We start from the raw sequence: 18,822 nt of genomic DNA, 5'->3' as shown, positions 1-18,822 counted from the left end.
GCCCCCACAGTTACCGCCGTTGTTGTAGAAACAGTTACAGAATGTAAACACAGATATATGCGCATATACATTCATAATATGGTAATAATAATACATAATAACACACTGGTAAAACCTAATAAGGCAAGAGTACTACCTAATAAGGCAATAATGATACCTAAAAAGGTAAAAAAAAATACATATAGCAATAATAATAACTTATAAGATAATGCCTAATAAGGCAATAATAATACTTAATAGGGTAACAATAATAATACCTAATAGGGCAATAATGATACATAAAGCATTAATACCTAATAAGGCAATTATAATATATAAGACCAAAATTTTACCTAACACAATCATGATACCTAATAAGGCAATAATAATACCTAACAAGGTAATAATAATACCTAATAAGGCAATAATAATATATCATGTGACATTAGTAACATTTAACAAGGCAAGTTGTTTTTAAATAATTACCTTTTAATAAGGATTGATTTGTTAAATGTGTTTAGTGTCGTTTTATTGCCGGCATCTTTCACAAATGGTTTTAGTGGTGGTGTGTTCATTCTGATTATACGAAAAAAAAACAGTGATGATGACAACAACAAGAATAATAATAATAATAATAATAATAATAATAATAATAATAATAATAACAATAACAACAACAACAACAACAACAACATCGTCATTGGAATGGATAGTCAAACAATTGTACATCTTATAATGGAGGATACTTTTGTCGATGACGCTTTGCTTATATAAGCCATGTTTTACGAATACAGCGCCATCATCGACTTTACCATGTTGTGTTGTTACAAGAGCTTATACTGAATATCCTTGTTACCATTATTGGAAAGCATTGTTTATCTCATCCTCGATTGTCTCAATATCTAGCGCCACCAACGACTCTCTATCTGTCGACATCAACGGCTGTCTTATTATCTACCGCCGCCACCAATGACTGTTTTAATATCTAGCACCACCAACGATGGTCTTAAAATCTAGCGTCACCAACGACTATCTTACTATCTAGCGCCACCAACGACTATCTTACTATCTAACGCCACCAACGACTATCTTACAATCTAGCGTCACCAACGACTATCTTACTATCTAGCGTCACCAACGACTATCTTACTATCTAGCGTCACCAACGACTATCTTACTATCTAGCGTCACCAACGACTATCTTACTATCTAGCGACATCCAGAAATATGTCTAACTATCTAGCGCTGCAAACAGCTATGCTTTCCTATCTCGCAGATAAGGAAACTTACCTAAAGACTGCTTCACTCTTATCTATCTGTTGACCACAGCTAGAATTAAGTATAACACCACTACCACCAACAAGACTACATGATTTCCATGATGTCTTCCCAAATTCATCATCCTAAAAAAATACCACAGATTTAAAATATTTATAGCAGTAAAAGAGCCATATATCACTACAACATTTACAGCTAAAATGATGTAGGCTTGGTGTTTCACGCATGTGACATGATATTTACAGCTAAAATGAAGTAGGCTTGGTGTTTCACGCATGTGACATGACATTTAATACACACTCAACTTCTAAGGTAAAAGGAAAAATTATATGCGATTGGGTGATCTGTTGATAATCACTGAGTTAGAAATAAACAATTGAAGCCAATAAAATTATTAAGTCCATGTGTAATGTTTTCATCAGAAGACTGTTTTTAGTGCACTGTGAACGTCTAGCCATGTCAATGTGATTGGGTAAAGGATCCTGCTGTGTTTATTGTGTCTCTGTTATTGTTAGTCTAGAGTTGAAATATGTATGTCTAGCTCTGTGTCAAAAACGTAATGTCCCATGAGTGGAACACCAAGCTTACACCATTTTAACTATAATAGAGGGAAAGGGGATGGAGATTCTATTGGGTATGGGTTTTTTTTTCTCAAGGGAGACCCGGTCTTTCTCACACGAAAGCATCACACGTGACTTGTACTACCTTGGTAGCACATTTTACTTGGACTACAAGGAGATGTACGCTACCTCTGGTAGAAGATTGTATATTTCGGACGTCATCTGGGAGACAACATTTTGCGATGCCAACGTCAGCTTAATCCCAACTGGGTGATTTAATTTATTCAAACTAAAATCTTCCATTTCCATCGAACGCAAATTTTCCCTGAAAAGAAAAAGGACAGTCACATTTCTATTTTTCCTTATTTTCAGTGTGATATAACATGATTATTTAGGGGGTCACTGACAAGTACATGACAATACTTTAACTTTTTTAAGTTATCAAAATTACCAGTCATTTTGATCTATCAGTCTGCCTCTCCTACTCTCGCAAAAATAAAGAGGAGTAAATACCACTTAACAAAAGATATGCTCCCCTCCCTCCCTCCCTCCCCCCCCACACACACGCTCTCTCTCTGTGTCGCTGTCTCTATCCCTCCCTCCCCTCCCACACACGCTCTCTTTCTGTGTCTCTGTGTGTGTGTCTCTCTCTCTCTCTCTCTCTCTCTCTCTCTCTCTCTCTCTCTCTCTCTCTCTCTCTCTCTCTCTCTCTCTCTATAGAATATTAATTTCAGCAAACGTGAAATCTTCTTACCTAATAAGGTCTCTGTTACGAAGATTGTGTTTCCATGGTTTCAGAAGTAGTTCAGTAATATTCCTGATAAACGAAGACGAATTTCTTTGTTCTAGTGGAAATCTTTTCGTAATGTTGATTGGTAAACAAGGTGTATAGGTCTCAAAGTTTTCTTCTTGTGGGAAGTCGTTAGGTAATAGTAAGTTGTGTTTTTGCCAAGTGTCGTTTTCGTTTATAGTTTGACTGCAAAGAGAACAACTATATTACTGGAAGAATTAACTGCCCGTTTTGCAATGTAGTAACCATGGTAACAGACGAGTAATCCTCTTGGTTATCAGTTGGAAAGTAAACAATTAACCCCATGCCGACTCAAACTTCATTAATCAATAATCACATGACACATGCACACACACATACATACATACATACATACATACATACATACATACATACATACAGTGTTTTATACAACAAAATACTTCAAACACTTCATGTATAGTTACATTTCATATTATTTTGAAAACAACAATTGCAGAGTTTAACACTACGAATCATGCCATGAAGAAGTTAACAGTGTTATGTAACAGTTTCATTGCCTTTTCAGTACCGCTTTTCTGTAATATTGGTATATTTTATTTATGGCCCGATGGCCTCCAAATACGTAATAAATAGACCACAATTCAAAAACAGAAAAGACATTAATAGAGTCACACTCATTTTAAAACTCAAAAACACTACGAACCAGCGAGGCGTCGAATTTTTAAAACCAAGGATATCAAAGAGATATTGGAGTCGAAATTGTTTGGTTCCGATTACGCTCAAATTTATAATAGGTGAGGTACGTAGGTAGATTTTTTATTTTATTTTATAATTACTTTGCGTGTTTGTAAGTGTCTAGTTCAGGTAGTTATGTTTTCCGTCGCATTCAATATGGTATCTGTATTATTGGTTTCTTCTCATCAGATGTACAGCCGTTACAGATTTTATATTGTCTTTTAAGTTGATGTCAGTTTCCACATCCGCTCTTTCTGGCGAGATGTCACAATTTTCGTGATTTTATTATTTTTTCTCGAATATATATTTTAAAAAATAGGGTCGACAGTGAAAAACTAGTTGGAGTCGGGTAACCGGAACCAAATAGCTTTGTTTTAGGCCTTACTAGAATACTACTGCTCTGTGAATTTTGTTGACATTTGCGATATGCTTCGTGTGTGAGTTACGGCTTGGATGTCATGTGTGATACAAAACACATTTATACAAGCCCGCGGAGTATTTATTCATCTTTTCTTTTTCCTTTCCTGTATCAACAATTTTAAGCCTTCTACATTTGTCACAATGGTTCTCGGCTAGTGTAGATGTTAGGTGTAAATGGTAACGATACTGTATAGGAACTAGACTATGTGAGTGGAGGTGTAAATGGTAACGATACTGTATAGGAACTAGACTATGTGCGTGGAGGTGTAAATGGTATGATACTGTATAGGAACTAGACTATGTGAGAGGAGGTGTAAATGGTAACGATACTGTATATGAACTAGACTATGTGAGTGGAGGTGTAAATGGTAACGATACTGTATAGGAACTAGACTATGTGAGTGGAGGTGTAAATGGTAATGATACTGTATAGGAACTACACTGTGAGTGGAGGTGTAAATGGTAACGATACTGTATAGGAACTAGACTATGTGAGTGGAGGTGTATAAATGGTAATGATACTGTATAGGAACTAGACTGTGAGTGGAGGTGTAAATAGTAATGATACTGTATAGGAACTAGATAATGTGAGTGGAGGTGAAAATGGTAACGATACTGTATAGGAACTAGACTGTGAGTTGAGGTGTAAATGGTATCAATACTGTATAGGAACTAGACTAGTGAGTGGAGGTGTAAATGGTAATGATACCGTATAGGAACTAGACTATGTGAGTGGAGGTGTAAATGGTAACAATACTGTATAGTAACTAGACTATGTGAGTGGAGGTGTAAATGGTAACGATGCCGTATAGGAACTAGACTAGTCCACGGCCGATTCCCGATCTGTGCAATAGATCTAAACGTCGCCAATGTCTGGTATTCCATAGTCCTGCATGTTCCTATACGGTATCATTATAATTTACACCTCCACTCAGAGTATAGTCAAAGTCGTTACTCTAGAAGTCCTGAGATGCATGAGATACAATTTTAAATTCATCCACAGCCACGCACCTAGACTGTCGACAGTCGCTCGCGCCTTTTTTTCCTACGTTTTATCTAAACTTAAGTCGTCGCCGTGCTCCGATCCGGCGGAACACTACTATAATCGCATACTGATATCGAGGGCCGAATCAGCGATTCTAAAAGTAGTATTGCGCCGGATCGGAGCGCCGCAACGACTTAAGTTTATATAAAGCGTAGGGGAAAAAAGGCGCGAGCGACTGTCGACAGTCTACCACGCACCCACAGTCATTAACATCATGTCTTTGTTAAACAATCACAGAATTTTAACCAATAACACAGTCCCTCAATAAGTTAGTGTGCATTTTATATAATGTCCAAATATGGTATATTGGTCAGCTCAGGATGTAGTCCATCAGCTAGCCCTCGGATGTTCTTCCGATAAAATACGACACACAGCCGAACAACGCTATCGAGGATGGAACATCCGAGTTCGGGCAAGCCCTCACATGCGAACTTCGTTCGCTTATAGTTATAGCATCGACAGAAAGCCCGAACGTGTAGCAGCAAGACTACTCAGGATGCTACTTATAGTATACAATGTTTACGTCACTATAGCAGTTGGGGTTCATTGATTAGATTGACAACTTTTTGTGCTGATTGAGAGACTTTGACCAGCTAGATTTAGTTTCATTAGAGACCAAGTTTACATCTAGACTATGATCTGTACAATAGAACTAAACAACTCTAATTATAATCACAATAACATTGAAAGGTCACCAATGGCTGATCATCACCTGTATGGCCACCTTACACAATAGTTCACATTCATAAACATATTTCCAGTTCCCCTGACAAAACAGTTCTTATCAAATCATGAAATGTAATGCAAGTCTCTGCTGTACCAACATGCTGTGCTAAATGTTATCAATGCAATTCATTTGTTTACTTTGCCTGTTTGTAACAAGTTCCGTATGTTAACACAGTCTTGTGTCTGCAGTTGTATATCCGTCTGACCCGGAACTTAGTGGTATGAATAGGTGATGACAAAGCCTGTCAAACCATGGATCTATTATCTCAATAATAATAGATCCATGGTCTAACAAATACATGTAGAACACTGCTCGTTAGAAGATCGATGGTTAGCCCATAGACTTGTCTTGTAGTTAAATATATCTGAAGAAAAATCTATCCACAGAGCTTCTTGAGAATGATAGTAACAGTGAGACAAACATATGGGTTAATAATTCGTTTGAGACCGTCGTATAGTAATCAACAAACTAGTCAACCTGAAAATTTATGAGATTTGTCATCACCATACCTGTGAGTTGGTAACGTGGAATTTACTCCCATGACGTCATCCTTCAGAATCTTCTCCTCACATCGATCACGGAGCATGAGGAGATTGAAAAACAAACTCAGCAGAAAAAGTGCACCGTATATCCTTCGACAACCTTTACTAAATGTTGGACTGAACATCTTGATTCCCTCACACCTATACAGCTACATGTACTTAACAATACATGCAGTGCAATTCGTTGACTAAACAATGAATGCTTACATGGTGCAGACCATCACATGATAGAACTATTGAAAACAGGTACATAATGGACAAAGGCTAATTGGTATGAGAACAAAAAGAGTCTTCCCCAGAGTCGTTACGATTACGTAACCAACTAGTTAAGATAAGGTTGGGGTCAGACTTTACGGTGGGGGGGGGAATTGGGGCATGGAAGAAATTGAGGGTTCAAAGGGGGGGGCAAGAAAGTCTGAAAGGGGCAGGGTGAAATATTTTGCTCATGATTTGATCCAAATTAAACCTCAGGAGCGATCGTTTACCGTGTAGATTAAAAATTTCCTCGCAGCTTCGCCACAATACCTATATTCAGTGATGAGTTGGGTAACACTGGGCAACGCGAATGTATTTGTGTATGCCTTCCTCTGTCTGTCTGTCTGTCTGTCTGTCTCTGTCTCTCTCTCTGTCTTTCTCTCTCTCTCTGTCTCTCTCTCTCTCTCATCTATGTGTCTCTGTTTGCAAATTGTACACTTCATTTACCTACCATACATTTAATTCTGAGGCAGTATAGCTACGCAAACGTGTGTGTCTTCCAATATATCTTTGAATAGGTAAGTAATGTAGGTAATATAGCCATACAGTTGTATAATGATGTATTGACTCGAGTAAATTGGGGTATTGAAAACAATTATCAAGTACTCTGTGGCTTTCGATAATGCGTATGGTTGAAATGTTATGCCATTAAATGGCCTCGTACATGTCCTTATTTTTTTTAAAGTGCTTACTGTGGGAGGGGACACACCCACCCTACTAGCTATCATGGGCGATGCTGTTTCTTCCCAGAATCAAGATTGAAAGAGAAAGCCCAGGCATCCCCAAGTTCAGCTCAATGTGAGTCCTTTTTCGCAAAGCCTACATATATTTGTAAAGAAATCTCTCAATGTTATGTATGGATGCTGAAGTTGATTTCCACTGTTAGTTTAATGTAGTTTACCATACTATACTATGCATCTCTGATGTGGAGGGGCAACTGTATAATTACACATTAATATATGTGTAGCCGGGAGGGAGGGGGCTACGATTTTTTTTTGAACAAAACAATTTCTCCCCAGCCCCACCCTCTCCAGTAAATTCTGACCCCAGCCTAACCGATAGATAGTCAATGCCAAGTCTAGTACCATCCAGATGTCAGTAGCCAGCCCTCATCATCGATGGTGTCACAAGTGTGATCAGCGTTATTATGCGTACGCATGACACCTGTATATATGCCCGACCGAATGGTTGTTTCTACTGAGACTTTTTAAGTGGTTGTGAGCTGCACGAGAAATGAAATAATTGAGACAGACAGACAGACAGACAGACAGACAGACAGACAGACAGACAGACAGACAGACAGACAGAGGGAGAGAGACAGAGATTATTTTTTATTGCGACATTTATAGATGTATACAATTAATGTTCTCCTGCGTAAAATCGCATCATATATGTCTATATGTTCATGGTTGAATTATAACAATAATAAAACCCGAGAGAATAAAAAAAAGTTGTTTGGTTCCGGTTACCCAACCCCACCTAGTTTTTTCACGCCGATCCTAACTTTTTTTTTTACGTATTCGAGAAAAAATCTGTATGTATCTATGAAAAAAAATCGTAAACATTGGGAAGTCTTGAAAGAATAGTTGATGCAGAAACTGACATCAAGCTAAAAAAGACAAAATAAACCTATTCTGCCAATCTGTAATGGCTGTACATCTGCTGAGAAGGAACTAATAACACAGAGACCATAAGTAGTAATAGAAATAAGGAAGCTGAATCACTAGAACGACAACCCTGAATTAAGGCATTTTAGCTCTCAAAAATTGTTTAATTTATATTAAATTTTAGTAACTATAAAACATGGCCTTGTCTATAAAAATAAGTCTGCTGAGAAGGAACCAATAACACAGAGACCATATATGAAAAAACAACGGAAAATATAATTTAAAACACAATGACCCCCCTATCCACAATTTTCAAAACAGCATTTAGTAGTCATAGTAGAAGCAGTGAGACGGAAAATCAGACAACACAGCTGTTTGAGTTGCTATAGTTGTGGTTAGTTGAACCAGTGTTAAAGCTGGTGCACACGTCGGGTTTTATTCATGTAATCGGTATTGTCAGACTTCTCAGTGAGGCAATTGGCTGGTAAAGAGTTCGGTTGCACTTCAACAATAGCTATAATCCGATTCGGAAGGAAAGTGGTCACCACAAGTTTTCCGTTTTCAATGAACAAGAGTCCTAAGGACAATAAACGAGAAACATATTGTCTAACTCGACGCACATTTTACTAAAATTGCTTGGTCGTTTGCTTGTTATACGGTTTCCAGGCTCTCTTTGCTTACAGTTGTAAATACATTTATTAAAACCATATACTTCAGTAACTCGGACCAGCTTTTCTCACCTTTTATAATTTGTAAGATAAAATGAAAAGATGTACATCAATTATCACTATAACATTATGATAAGTACTGTGTTCATTGATGACGAGATGGGGTGGTCATTTTGTCATGAAAAGCGTAAGTATATGTATCCTTATGGGGAAAAATATCAAAAAGACCACCCAGTGTTTGACACGTTGACGCGCCCTTAGCCTAGCCTATTGTGAAGATAGGGGTTACCGCTTGATGGCGCTATTTGGTTGACCTCTTTGTTGTGTTTTCGTACTTCAAGCTTCAGTAAGACTTGAGTCGTCAGTGCTTCTGTGTGTTTTTGAGCTGTGTTGCAGCATTAATATCAACCCTGTAAATTATGAAGTCGGAACATCTTATTAATTAATGGTAGGTATACTATGTAATTTTACATCTCATTTTGACGAAAATCTACTCGACAAGCTTGCCTGATAAGTCGGGAATTCGTGCCGAGAGCTAGACTTCGGCACTCAAAGTTCGTGCCTTCGGCAATCGCAGTTCCTATCAGTACGCATTAGTATCCATAGTCTATCTGCTAGACCTCGGATGTTCTTCCGATAGAATACAACACACGACCGAACATCGCTATCGAGGCTGGAACATCCAAGGTCTAGCAAATGCCATCAGGATATAAATAACTGCCAATCACTGGAGAACCGTATTAGCGACAAGCACGAACAGAGGACAATAGCTATTTTTTCATGCATATTCATCTTAAGGAGGGGCTTGTAAAAATAACCACCAATGTGTTAACTAAAATGTGTGAATGACAACGTCTACACACTCATCAAACACAATTACTATAAACTGATAAGACATAGTAATGTCGGATGACGTAAATGTGTTTGTCAACACCTGCATGCAGAGATTGAATATATTAAAGTATATATATGCATACATGGCCCAACGCACCGCTTAACGTAATCTGAATGGAATGTCCGGTCTGAAAATGACATTTGCTAGACTGTTCGGGCAAGCCCTCACTGCGAACTTCGTTCGCTTATGGTATCGAAAGAAAGCCCGAACGTCTAGCAGCAAGACTATAGTATCCAGTGCTACGTAGCGAGGCGATGACTTTGATTTAGATGAAATGTAGCAAAAAAGGCACGAACGACTGTCGACAGTCTCTTTTCGAACATATACTCTGTTTTCTGACAAATAGTGAATAGTGACTCGTCCAGGCCACGATCGTAAACATTTTATCCGAAACTGTCATAATATCAAGTATGCGTAAAAAGACCAGGTCATATGTGGGGTCAAAGGTCATACTATTAACCCACTAGAATATCATTTCGTTGCCATGCAAACCTATAAATATCTCACGTTAATATCTTTCTCCCAGACAAATACCACTCATTACAAATACCTCAGACCACTAATTTTTTAGTGGTCTGAGCAAATATAAACATTTCAAATACAAACAACATCACACTCCTGCTGACAAGCAGGCATTGTATTAGTCCTGCTTGCATACGGTGTAATCCGGGACTCGATTCTGACAATTGTCCCGTGTTTAGGGTTGTGTCAGTAATATAGACCCGTGCACTATCTGCAAGCAGGACTAGCATTATATGTGTACACACACGTCACTATGGGGTCGAACCATGCAAGGAGAGTGGAATTCTTTCTATCATTAATTTGTATGTGTCAAAATCTTAGCCTGCAGTTGTTCAAAGGACGTGTTTGTGTCTGTGTATCAGTTAGGGTTGGATGGTATTGTTTATGGCCGAGTCTAGTACCACCCAGGTGTCAGCAGCCGGCCCTCACTGGAGAGACTACTGCCACTGCGGTGGCACAAGTCATTCCTCAGTGAAACGGCTAGTGCCACCATCCACAATACCCCAGGCCACGATTTTTCTTGAGCTGAACATCTCCCAACAAATAAATCACACAGAACTCTTCAAATGCTTCCATTTTACCTTAAAACACCACATAGAAGGCTATTATTTAAGTTCTTGCACAGCACACAACCACTCAAAACAGTCTCTGTAGTGATGGTGGCACAAGTGTCAGCATATGCATGACATCGGTACATGCCCGGCCAAATGGCTATCGCTATGGTGACTTTTTGAGTGGTTTTGTGCTGCACGAGAAATGAAATAATTAGTTTGCATTTGGTATTATAAGGTAGAATGGAAGCGTTCGAGGAGTTCTGTGTGATTTATTTGTTGGGAAATGTTCAGTGACGAGAAATATCATGGGTGGTGGCACTAGACTTGTCATTGAGGATCTGCTACTGCCACTGCAGTGGTACTTGACACTCTGATTGTTTATATTTGTAAGTGGTCTATGGGAAGCCTGTTTCTTATCTATCTAAGTTGTTCTTAGGGAACATAAAATGTGTATGATACAAATAGTGAGTCTTTTGGCAACCCTTTGATATCTGCTGTATTTTAGGGAGATATGACAAAAATTAAGACATCTCAAAATCAATTAAGCATTTTTGGAAAGCTTTACAATGACATGAGGACTTTTGTTTACAAGCAAGAGAACATCCAGTTGTACACCAAAGGTACTGTGTACAATAAAAGTTTTTATTTGTGTGATAAATGTTCGCGTAAGATTTATTTTCGCTAATTTCGCTACAAAACAAAAAACGAGAAAATAAGTAGTAGCGAAAATATATATTTCTGCATAATGCAATGTACCAGTATGGTTATTAGTGAAAATTAATCTTTGTGAACTACATGAAGACTGTAAAATCGCAAAATTTTCTAGTCGTGAAAATATGCAGGTTTACAGTATGACATCAAAGGCACAAATGTTATAACTGAACAAAATGGGTAATCATATATGTATGGTTTTCTAACAGATGCTGAACTCTTAGATGATAGAGGTGTCCACAAGACATGGAGAAGATTACAGTCAAGAATGAAGATTCCAAGAAATGCAACCTGTGTCATAATCATGAAGAAAATGGATATTTGATGGAGTTACCTCATTTTTCTGAGGAAGAAATCGTTGTGAAAATTGGAGAAAATAGACCAGAGAGACAGGAAGTAAACATGGACATCACACATTATTCATCAAATATATTTCATCATTCTGATAAACGTTTGCAAGTCAAGGTTGAAACCAAACCAAATGTTGGAGCAGAAGTTGTCTCCTCAATTGATACAGTGAACGAGGATATGCAAATAAAGATAGAAGATGGTGTGATACCAGATGACCTTGACATTGACACTGAACAAAATTATTGGAAAGTAACAAGTGAAGACTTTCAATACTCTGTACAAACTGTGAATAGCAAGGCAACTGAACAACTGACCACAGTGGAAGACCCAGACTATAACAAGGCAACTAAACAACTAATTACAGTGGAAGACCCAGACTATAACAAGGCAACTAAACAACTAATTACAGTGGAAGACCCAGACTATAACAAGGCAACTAAACAACTAACAACAGTGGAAGACCCAGACTATAACAAGGCAACTAAACAACTAACCACAGTGGAAGACCCAGATTATAACAAGGCAACTAAACAACTAACCACAGTGGAAGACATAGACTATAACAAGGCAACTAAACAACTAACCACAGTGGAAGACATAGACTATAACAAGGCAACTAAACAACTAACCACAGTGGAAGACCCAGACTATAACAAGGCAACTAAACAACTAACCACAGTGGACGACTGTAGCATGTCAACAGGAGTTCATGGAAATTCTACTGGTGTTTCTATAAACCCATTTCCTATAGGGATACAGCAAGTTGGTTTTCCCTGTTCTTTGAATCCAGCAGAAGGCCATGGACATGATACCCAGAAATACAACAGTGCAATGACAGCAACTACTGAGGAACACATTACAAACAAAAGACCATTTGTATGTAAAGAATGTGGTAAAGGGTTTAATAGAAATAATTATCTCAAAAAGCATTTGATTATACACAGAAATGACAGAAGATTTGTTTGTCAAGAATGTGGTAAACAGTTTAACCACAAGTGCAATCTGAAAGTGCATATGATGATACACAAAAATGAGAGACTGTTTGTTTGTCCAAAGTGTGGTAAAGGGTTTAATATAAACACTACTCTGAAGGATCACATGAGGGTACATACAAATGAGAGACCATTTGTATGTAAAGAATGTGGTAAAGGGTTTCATCAAAGAGGGGGTTTGAATGTACACGTGAGAATTCACACAGATGAGAGACCGTTTCCTTGTAAAGAGTGCGGTAAAAGATTTAATAACAGCAATGCTCTGAAAGTGCACATGAGGATACACACAAATGAAAGACCATTTATATGTAAAGAGTGTGGTCAAGGATTCAGTCACAGTAGCTCTGTGAAAAGACACATGGCGATACACACAAAATGAAAAGAATGCGTATGTGAATATGGTGGGGGTTCAATAGGGAACATATGTATATATATATATATTATATATATATATATGTGTGTGTGTGTGTGTGTGTGTATGCTTACAAGGTGGTAATTCCACAGGGAGCAGTGAGCATGTAATTGATTGATCATTCGATTAATTGATTCATTTATTGAGTGATTGGTTGGTTGGTTGGTTGATTGATTGATTGATTCAATGATTCAATGATTAATTTTTGTGATGCAATAAAACTTATTTATTTTTGTGATATTGATCAATGGAAGGATGAATTTTGATGGTGAAATAAATCAAATTTTTTGTGTGATATTGATTAATTGACTGATTAATTTTTGTTTACCCAATTCTCGACAAGGAAGGCAAGTAAATGTTTTTTTATAGTAAGTATCAAAGTCATTTAGATTCATTTTGATTCCATTCAGTGCTCTAAAGTTAGAAATATACGTGTGTAAAATTGGCCCGCATAGTCAACAAGCTAACTAACTTGATGTAATGGTCGCATGTTTGGCTAATTGGAGCGAAAATCTTCTCGCCAAATGTTTTGTGATTTGGCGAGCGGGCAGCGGAAACACAGAATGGTATCATACTTCAGTCAGTCTTGTTTACTCATGATAGATCGATGCCGCTGTTTGATACCGACTACAAACTGTCAGTCTTGTTTACTCTATGATAGATGACGCTGTTTACTATCTGTAAACTGCCAGTCTTGTTCACTCTATGATAGATGGCGCTGTTTACTATCAACTGTAAACTGCCAGTCTTGTTCACTCAATGATAGATGGCACACTGTTTACTATCAACTGTAAACTGTCAGTCTTGTTCACTCTATAATAGATGGCGCTGTTTACTATCAACTGTAAACTGTCAGTCTTGATCACTCTGTGATAGATGGCACTGTTCACTATCAACTGTAAACTGCCAGTCTTGTTCACTCTATGATAGATGGCGCTGTATAGGTATAATCATTTGAAGTTCAAACATAATCCATGGTCACCAGTCAGTGAAAGTTTGTAGAATGTATTAAAGTGTAGACACATACTCTTCCGATATTACCCAAAATGTAGTCAATATACTGAAGCAGTTATCCTGTATATGTTTTTTCAATGATTTTCGTTCTTTATTTCATCAAATCAGCTGTAAACTGTCAGATTCTACCAACTTTCACTAGCTGGTGACCATGGATTTTGTTTGAACTTCAACAGATTATACCTTGTGTAGTGGTGTCTATCTCAACCTGAAACCTTACAGTAGATATGATTTGGAGAGAGAGAGAGAGAGAGAGAGAGAGAGAGAGAGAGAGAGAGAGAGAGAGAGAGAGAGAGAGAGAGAGAGAGAGAGAGTGAGAGAGAGAGAGAGAGAGAGGGGGGAGAGAGAGAGAGGGGAGAGGGAGAGGGGGGGCATGCATACATACATATTACGATGGTAATTGAGCCTTCGGTTTAGTAAGATAGACACAAACTAAAACTATTGTCGCAACATGTTGGTACAACTGTAATAAGCTCTTGAATGGACGTTTGTTTAATTATCGTCTCAGTAGGGAGTTCAAGTTCCATAGTGTTTTCCAACTTCCATGGCCATGTTTACTGTGTATTCATGTGTTGGGTCTATGATGTAATACACTATGTTGATAACAGGGTGACAACAGAGGAACTATCACCCACTTGTGTCATCTACCACATTGAAGAGCAATAGATTTAGTTTGCGTCTATCTTAGAAAACTGATGGCTCGATTACCAGTGTCGTACGTACGTACGCACGCACGTACGTAAGTACATACATACATACATACAATGTCATACATACATACATACATACATACATACATACATACATGCATACATGCATACATACATACATACATACATACATACATACATACATACTTATATACAGACACAGACAAAGACTGACAGACTGAGACAGAGAGGTAATATATCTAATAATATAATCAGAATATAGTTGAGATATACATAATGTGGCTACAGATAGCTGGATGGATAGAGATAGATTGATTGATTGATAGCTAGATGGATGGATGGATGGATGGATGGATAGATGGATGGATGGATGGATGGATGGATAAATAAATAGATAGATGGATGGATAGATAGATAGATAGATAGATAGATAGATAGATAGATAGATAGATAGATAGATAGATAGATAGATAGATAGATAGATAGATAGATAGATAGATAGATAGATAGATAGATAAAGAGTAAGACGTATAAAATATATTAATTTTACGTTTTTAAAAAAGTCAATTCTTTGGAATAATCTTTCTATTTTAAAAATTGTAACATTTTATTTTTCTATTTTATTACAGTTAATTACTTAAGATTATTCTCAACATCTCAATTCTCAACATCTCAATTTTCGAAACAAGAACAACACATAACCGAACTCAATGACGACTCTCCAAACCAACCAATAGACCCTCGGATAAATCTTGTCATTTTTTCTACGTCATCTTGATTGACAGTTTGTTGTTTAACTGAATTTTACAATAAATAAACATATTACCGTGAGAACAAATAGCCATGGCAACTAGTGTGACATAATGACAGTACTGTGGATGACATGAATGAAGGGGACTGATGTATATATTGACTCCGTATATGTACTTGAGCTTATCAATTCATTTTTTTCAGAACAGCCCTCTAAAGGTCATCTCCTAGCAACCCCCAAAATTGATTTTGGGGCTTTTTTACATCGTAAGTATTTTTTTACCCCAAAATCTCCTAAAATCAACTTTGCTGCTTTTTAGATCGCAAAATATTTTTTTTACCCCAAAATTTCCACACAAAAAAAAATTTGCAACAAAATATCCAGTCACGTCAATATCCACACACACAAAAAAAAGAGAAAGAGGAAACATTAACAATATATATAATATATGTGATTAATTAGTCCTAACAAATTGTTTGGTTCCGGTTGCCTGACTCCACCTACTCATTCACTGCCAGCCAATTCAAAAATCATAATCGCGAAAACCGTGAATATCGCAAGCTTCAAGAAATAGTGGATGCGAAAATGGACATCAACTTAAAAAGACAATATAAAACTGTTCTTCCAATCTGTAATGGCTGTACATATGTATACAACAAATAAAATAAAAAATCAACTCCACCCCACACATTCTAAAATTGAGCGTATAAATCGGAGCCACACACGTGTACATTTTTTTTGTTAGGCCTTATTTAATACCTGACACTAGTCCTGCTTGCATACGGGGGAATTCGGGACTCGATTCTGACATTTGTCTAGAGTCAAGTCAGTAATACAGACTCGTGCACCGTCATGTAAGCAGGACTAACCTGACACCACCTCGATCGTTCGTCGTATCGCCGGAAGTGCCGTTTCCGTAACTAACGACTCGTGTCACGCTACGGAAACTGCACGAACGGTGACACGACAAACGAAGAGGTGATTTCGGGTAATAACCGATTTACATGTACCATATGCCTAAGCTCAGGAGTTCAAAAGGAAAAGAGCGCTGCTTCCAGTGAGTCACGTGACCTGTTATCAGGTGACATTCACGTACACGTGGTCCTGACCCAGCTCTGATCTGACGATCGTCAGTTTCATTAGATTTCGGAGCAACTTTCCATAATTATTTCGAAATATAACATTGGTATTACAGGAAGTTCTTTAAAAGTTACAGTAAACGCTAATAAATCTACCGCGAGCGTAACTTCTGCAGTAGATAGGCTGGTAAGGCCAGAATTAGGGACCGGTCAGTTTCTTTGCCCCGGGGTGGGGCGGTAGATTAGTAGGGGGAGTCACCCTGTTTTTGAAATTGGCAGGGGGGGGGATCACGCTGTTTTGAAAATTGTTGATAGGGGGTCATTGTGTTTTGGATTGTGATGGAAGAAAAAATCCTTTTCTACAATGGCATATAGTCTTGTCTGAGATGTGGTACATGTACTTATTTGCACATATACCAATGTTACAGGCCCATTTAAAAAAAAAATATATTTACGTTAGCTTTTCAAAACTTGGAAATACCACCTCAGAATTATGTAATTTAGAATTATGTGATGGGGGGGGGGGGGGGTGTCAGCCTGTTTTACAGATAGGGGGTCAGTGGCTTTTTGTCGGCTCGATTCGAAAAATCCACTGACATACCCCCCCCCCCGGTGGAAAAAACGGTCCCTTACAAATGAATGGTCAATCATCTGTGTGTATTTATGTGCCTTTTCAAATCACTTCTTTGACTAAACCCTTTACCACACTCTTTACATACAAATAATCTTTCTTTTGTGTGTATTCTCATGTGTACATTGAGACGTCCTTTTCGATTAAAACTTGCACCACAATCTTTACATACATATGGTTTTTCATTTGTGTGTATCCTGATGTGTACATTCAGATCACTTTCTCGATAAAATCCTGCACCACACTCCTTACATATAAACGGTCTTTCAGTTGTTCTTTGCATCAAGTGCATAGTTAGACAACTTTTCTGAATAAAGCCTTTACCACACTCTTTACATACAAATGGTCTTTCGTTTGTGTGGATTCTCATATGTACCTTCAAATTGCTATTGTAATTAAACGCCTTGCCACACTCTTTACATAGGTATAGTCTGTCGTTTGTGTGGCTCCGCAAGTGCTCTCTCAAAGACCCTCTTTGATTAAATCCTTTACCACACTCTTCACATCCAAACGGTCTTTCATTTGTGTGGATCCTCATATGATCTCTCAGAGTACCTTTTTCATTAAACCCTTTACCACACTCTTTACACACAAAAGGTCTTTCATTAGTATGGACCCTCATGTGTCTCGTCAAATTGATGTTGTACTTAAACACTTTACTACACACTTCACATAAAAATGGTCTTTCATTGGTGTGTACCCTCATATGTCTTTTGAGAACAAAATTTCGACTAAACACTTTACCACATTCTTTACATACAAATGTTTTTCCAGTAGAAATGGATTCTTTAGTACTTTTTGTTCTTTCACAGCTATAATGCTGATCGTCATGGTTACCTTCTGGATTTCTCTGATGAGGAAAAAAAGCTTGCTGTATCCCTACTGGAAAGGGATTTTCACAACCATCAGCAAGATTTTTATGAACTCTTTCAGACATACTATAGTCCACAGTGGTTAGTTGTTTAGTTGCCTTGTTATAGTCTGGGTCTTCCACTGTGGTTAGTTGTTTAGTTGCCTTGTTATAGTCTGGGTCTTCCTCTGTGGTTAGTTGTTTAGTTGCCTTGTTATAATTTGGGTCTTCCTCTGTGGTTAGTTGTTTAGTTGTCTTGTTATAGTCTGGGTCTTCCACTGTGGTTAGCTGTTCAGTTGCCTTGTTATAGTCTGCGTCTTCCCCTGTGGTTAGTTGTTTAGTTGCCTTACTATTCACAGTTTGTACAGGGTATTGAAAGTCTTCACTTGTTACTTTCCAATAATTTTGTTCAGTGTCAATGTCATGGTCATCTGGTATCACACCATCTTCTATCTTTATTTTCATATCCTCCTTCACTGTGTCAGTGTAATACATATTTTCTGTAACATTTGGTTTGATCTCTGTCTTAACTTGGAAAGGTTTATCAGAATGGTGAAACACATTTGTTGAATCATGTTTGATGTCCATGTTTAATTCTTTATCATAATAACCCTGGTGGTTGTCATTTTCCTGCTTCACCATCACTTCTTCTCTGTCTTGTCTCTCTTCTTCATCATTCACCAGGATATGTTCATCAGAACAAGAAAGTAATTCAGTCATATTACCCACAATGCTATTTTCTTGACTGCAGTACAGGTTAGTGTTCATAGAATGTTCTTGTTTGACCGTAATCTTCTCCAT

General features: G+C 37.7%; 2 protein-coding genes across 2 annotated transcripts in view; both read right to left on the bottom strand.

Annotated features, from left to right (window-relative positions):
* The window catches only part of LOC144450075 (alpha-N-acetylneuraminide alpha-2,8-sialyltransferase-like), a 7,597-nt gene extending 1,414 nt beyond the window's left edge, over positions 1 to 6,183 (bottom strand). Inside the window, exons 1-5 of the mRNA XM_078140642.1 lie at positions 6,026 to 6,183; positions 2,572 to 2,793; positions 2,007 to 2,142; positions 1,270 to 1,382; positions 466 to 555 (exon numbers count right to left, since the gene is read on the bottom strand). Of these exons, the coding sequence (XP_077996768.1) occupies positions 466 to 555; positions 1,270 to 1,382; positions 2,007 to 2,142; positions 2,572 to 2,793; positions 6,026 to 6,183 (719 nt within the window). The remainder of the gene's footprint in view (positions 1 to 465; positions 556 to 1,269; positions 1,383 to 2,006; positions 2,143 to 2,571; positions 2,794 to 6,025) is intronic.
* Positions 6,184 to 17,187: 11,004 nt separating this feature from the next.
* Positions 17,188 to 18,822, bottom strand: LOC144450074 (uncharacterized). The gene has a single exon (XM_078140641.1). It carries the CDS (start codon positions 18,820 to 18,822, stop codon positions 17,188 to 17,190), a length of 1,635 nt encoding a protein of 544 aa, XP_077996767.1.

This window comes from Glandiceps talaboti, chromosome 19, assembly GCF_964340395.1.
Source record: "Glandiceps talaboti chromosome 19, keGlaTala1.1, whole genome shotgun sequence".
Taxonomy (NCBI): Eukaryota; Metazoa; Hemichordata; class Enteropneusta; family Spengelidae; genus Glandiceps; species Glandiceps talaboti.
The sequence above is the reverse complement of the archived record's forward strand: the minus strand, read 5'-3'. Positions and strand labels throughout refer to the sequence as shown.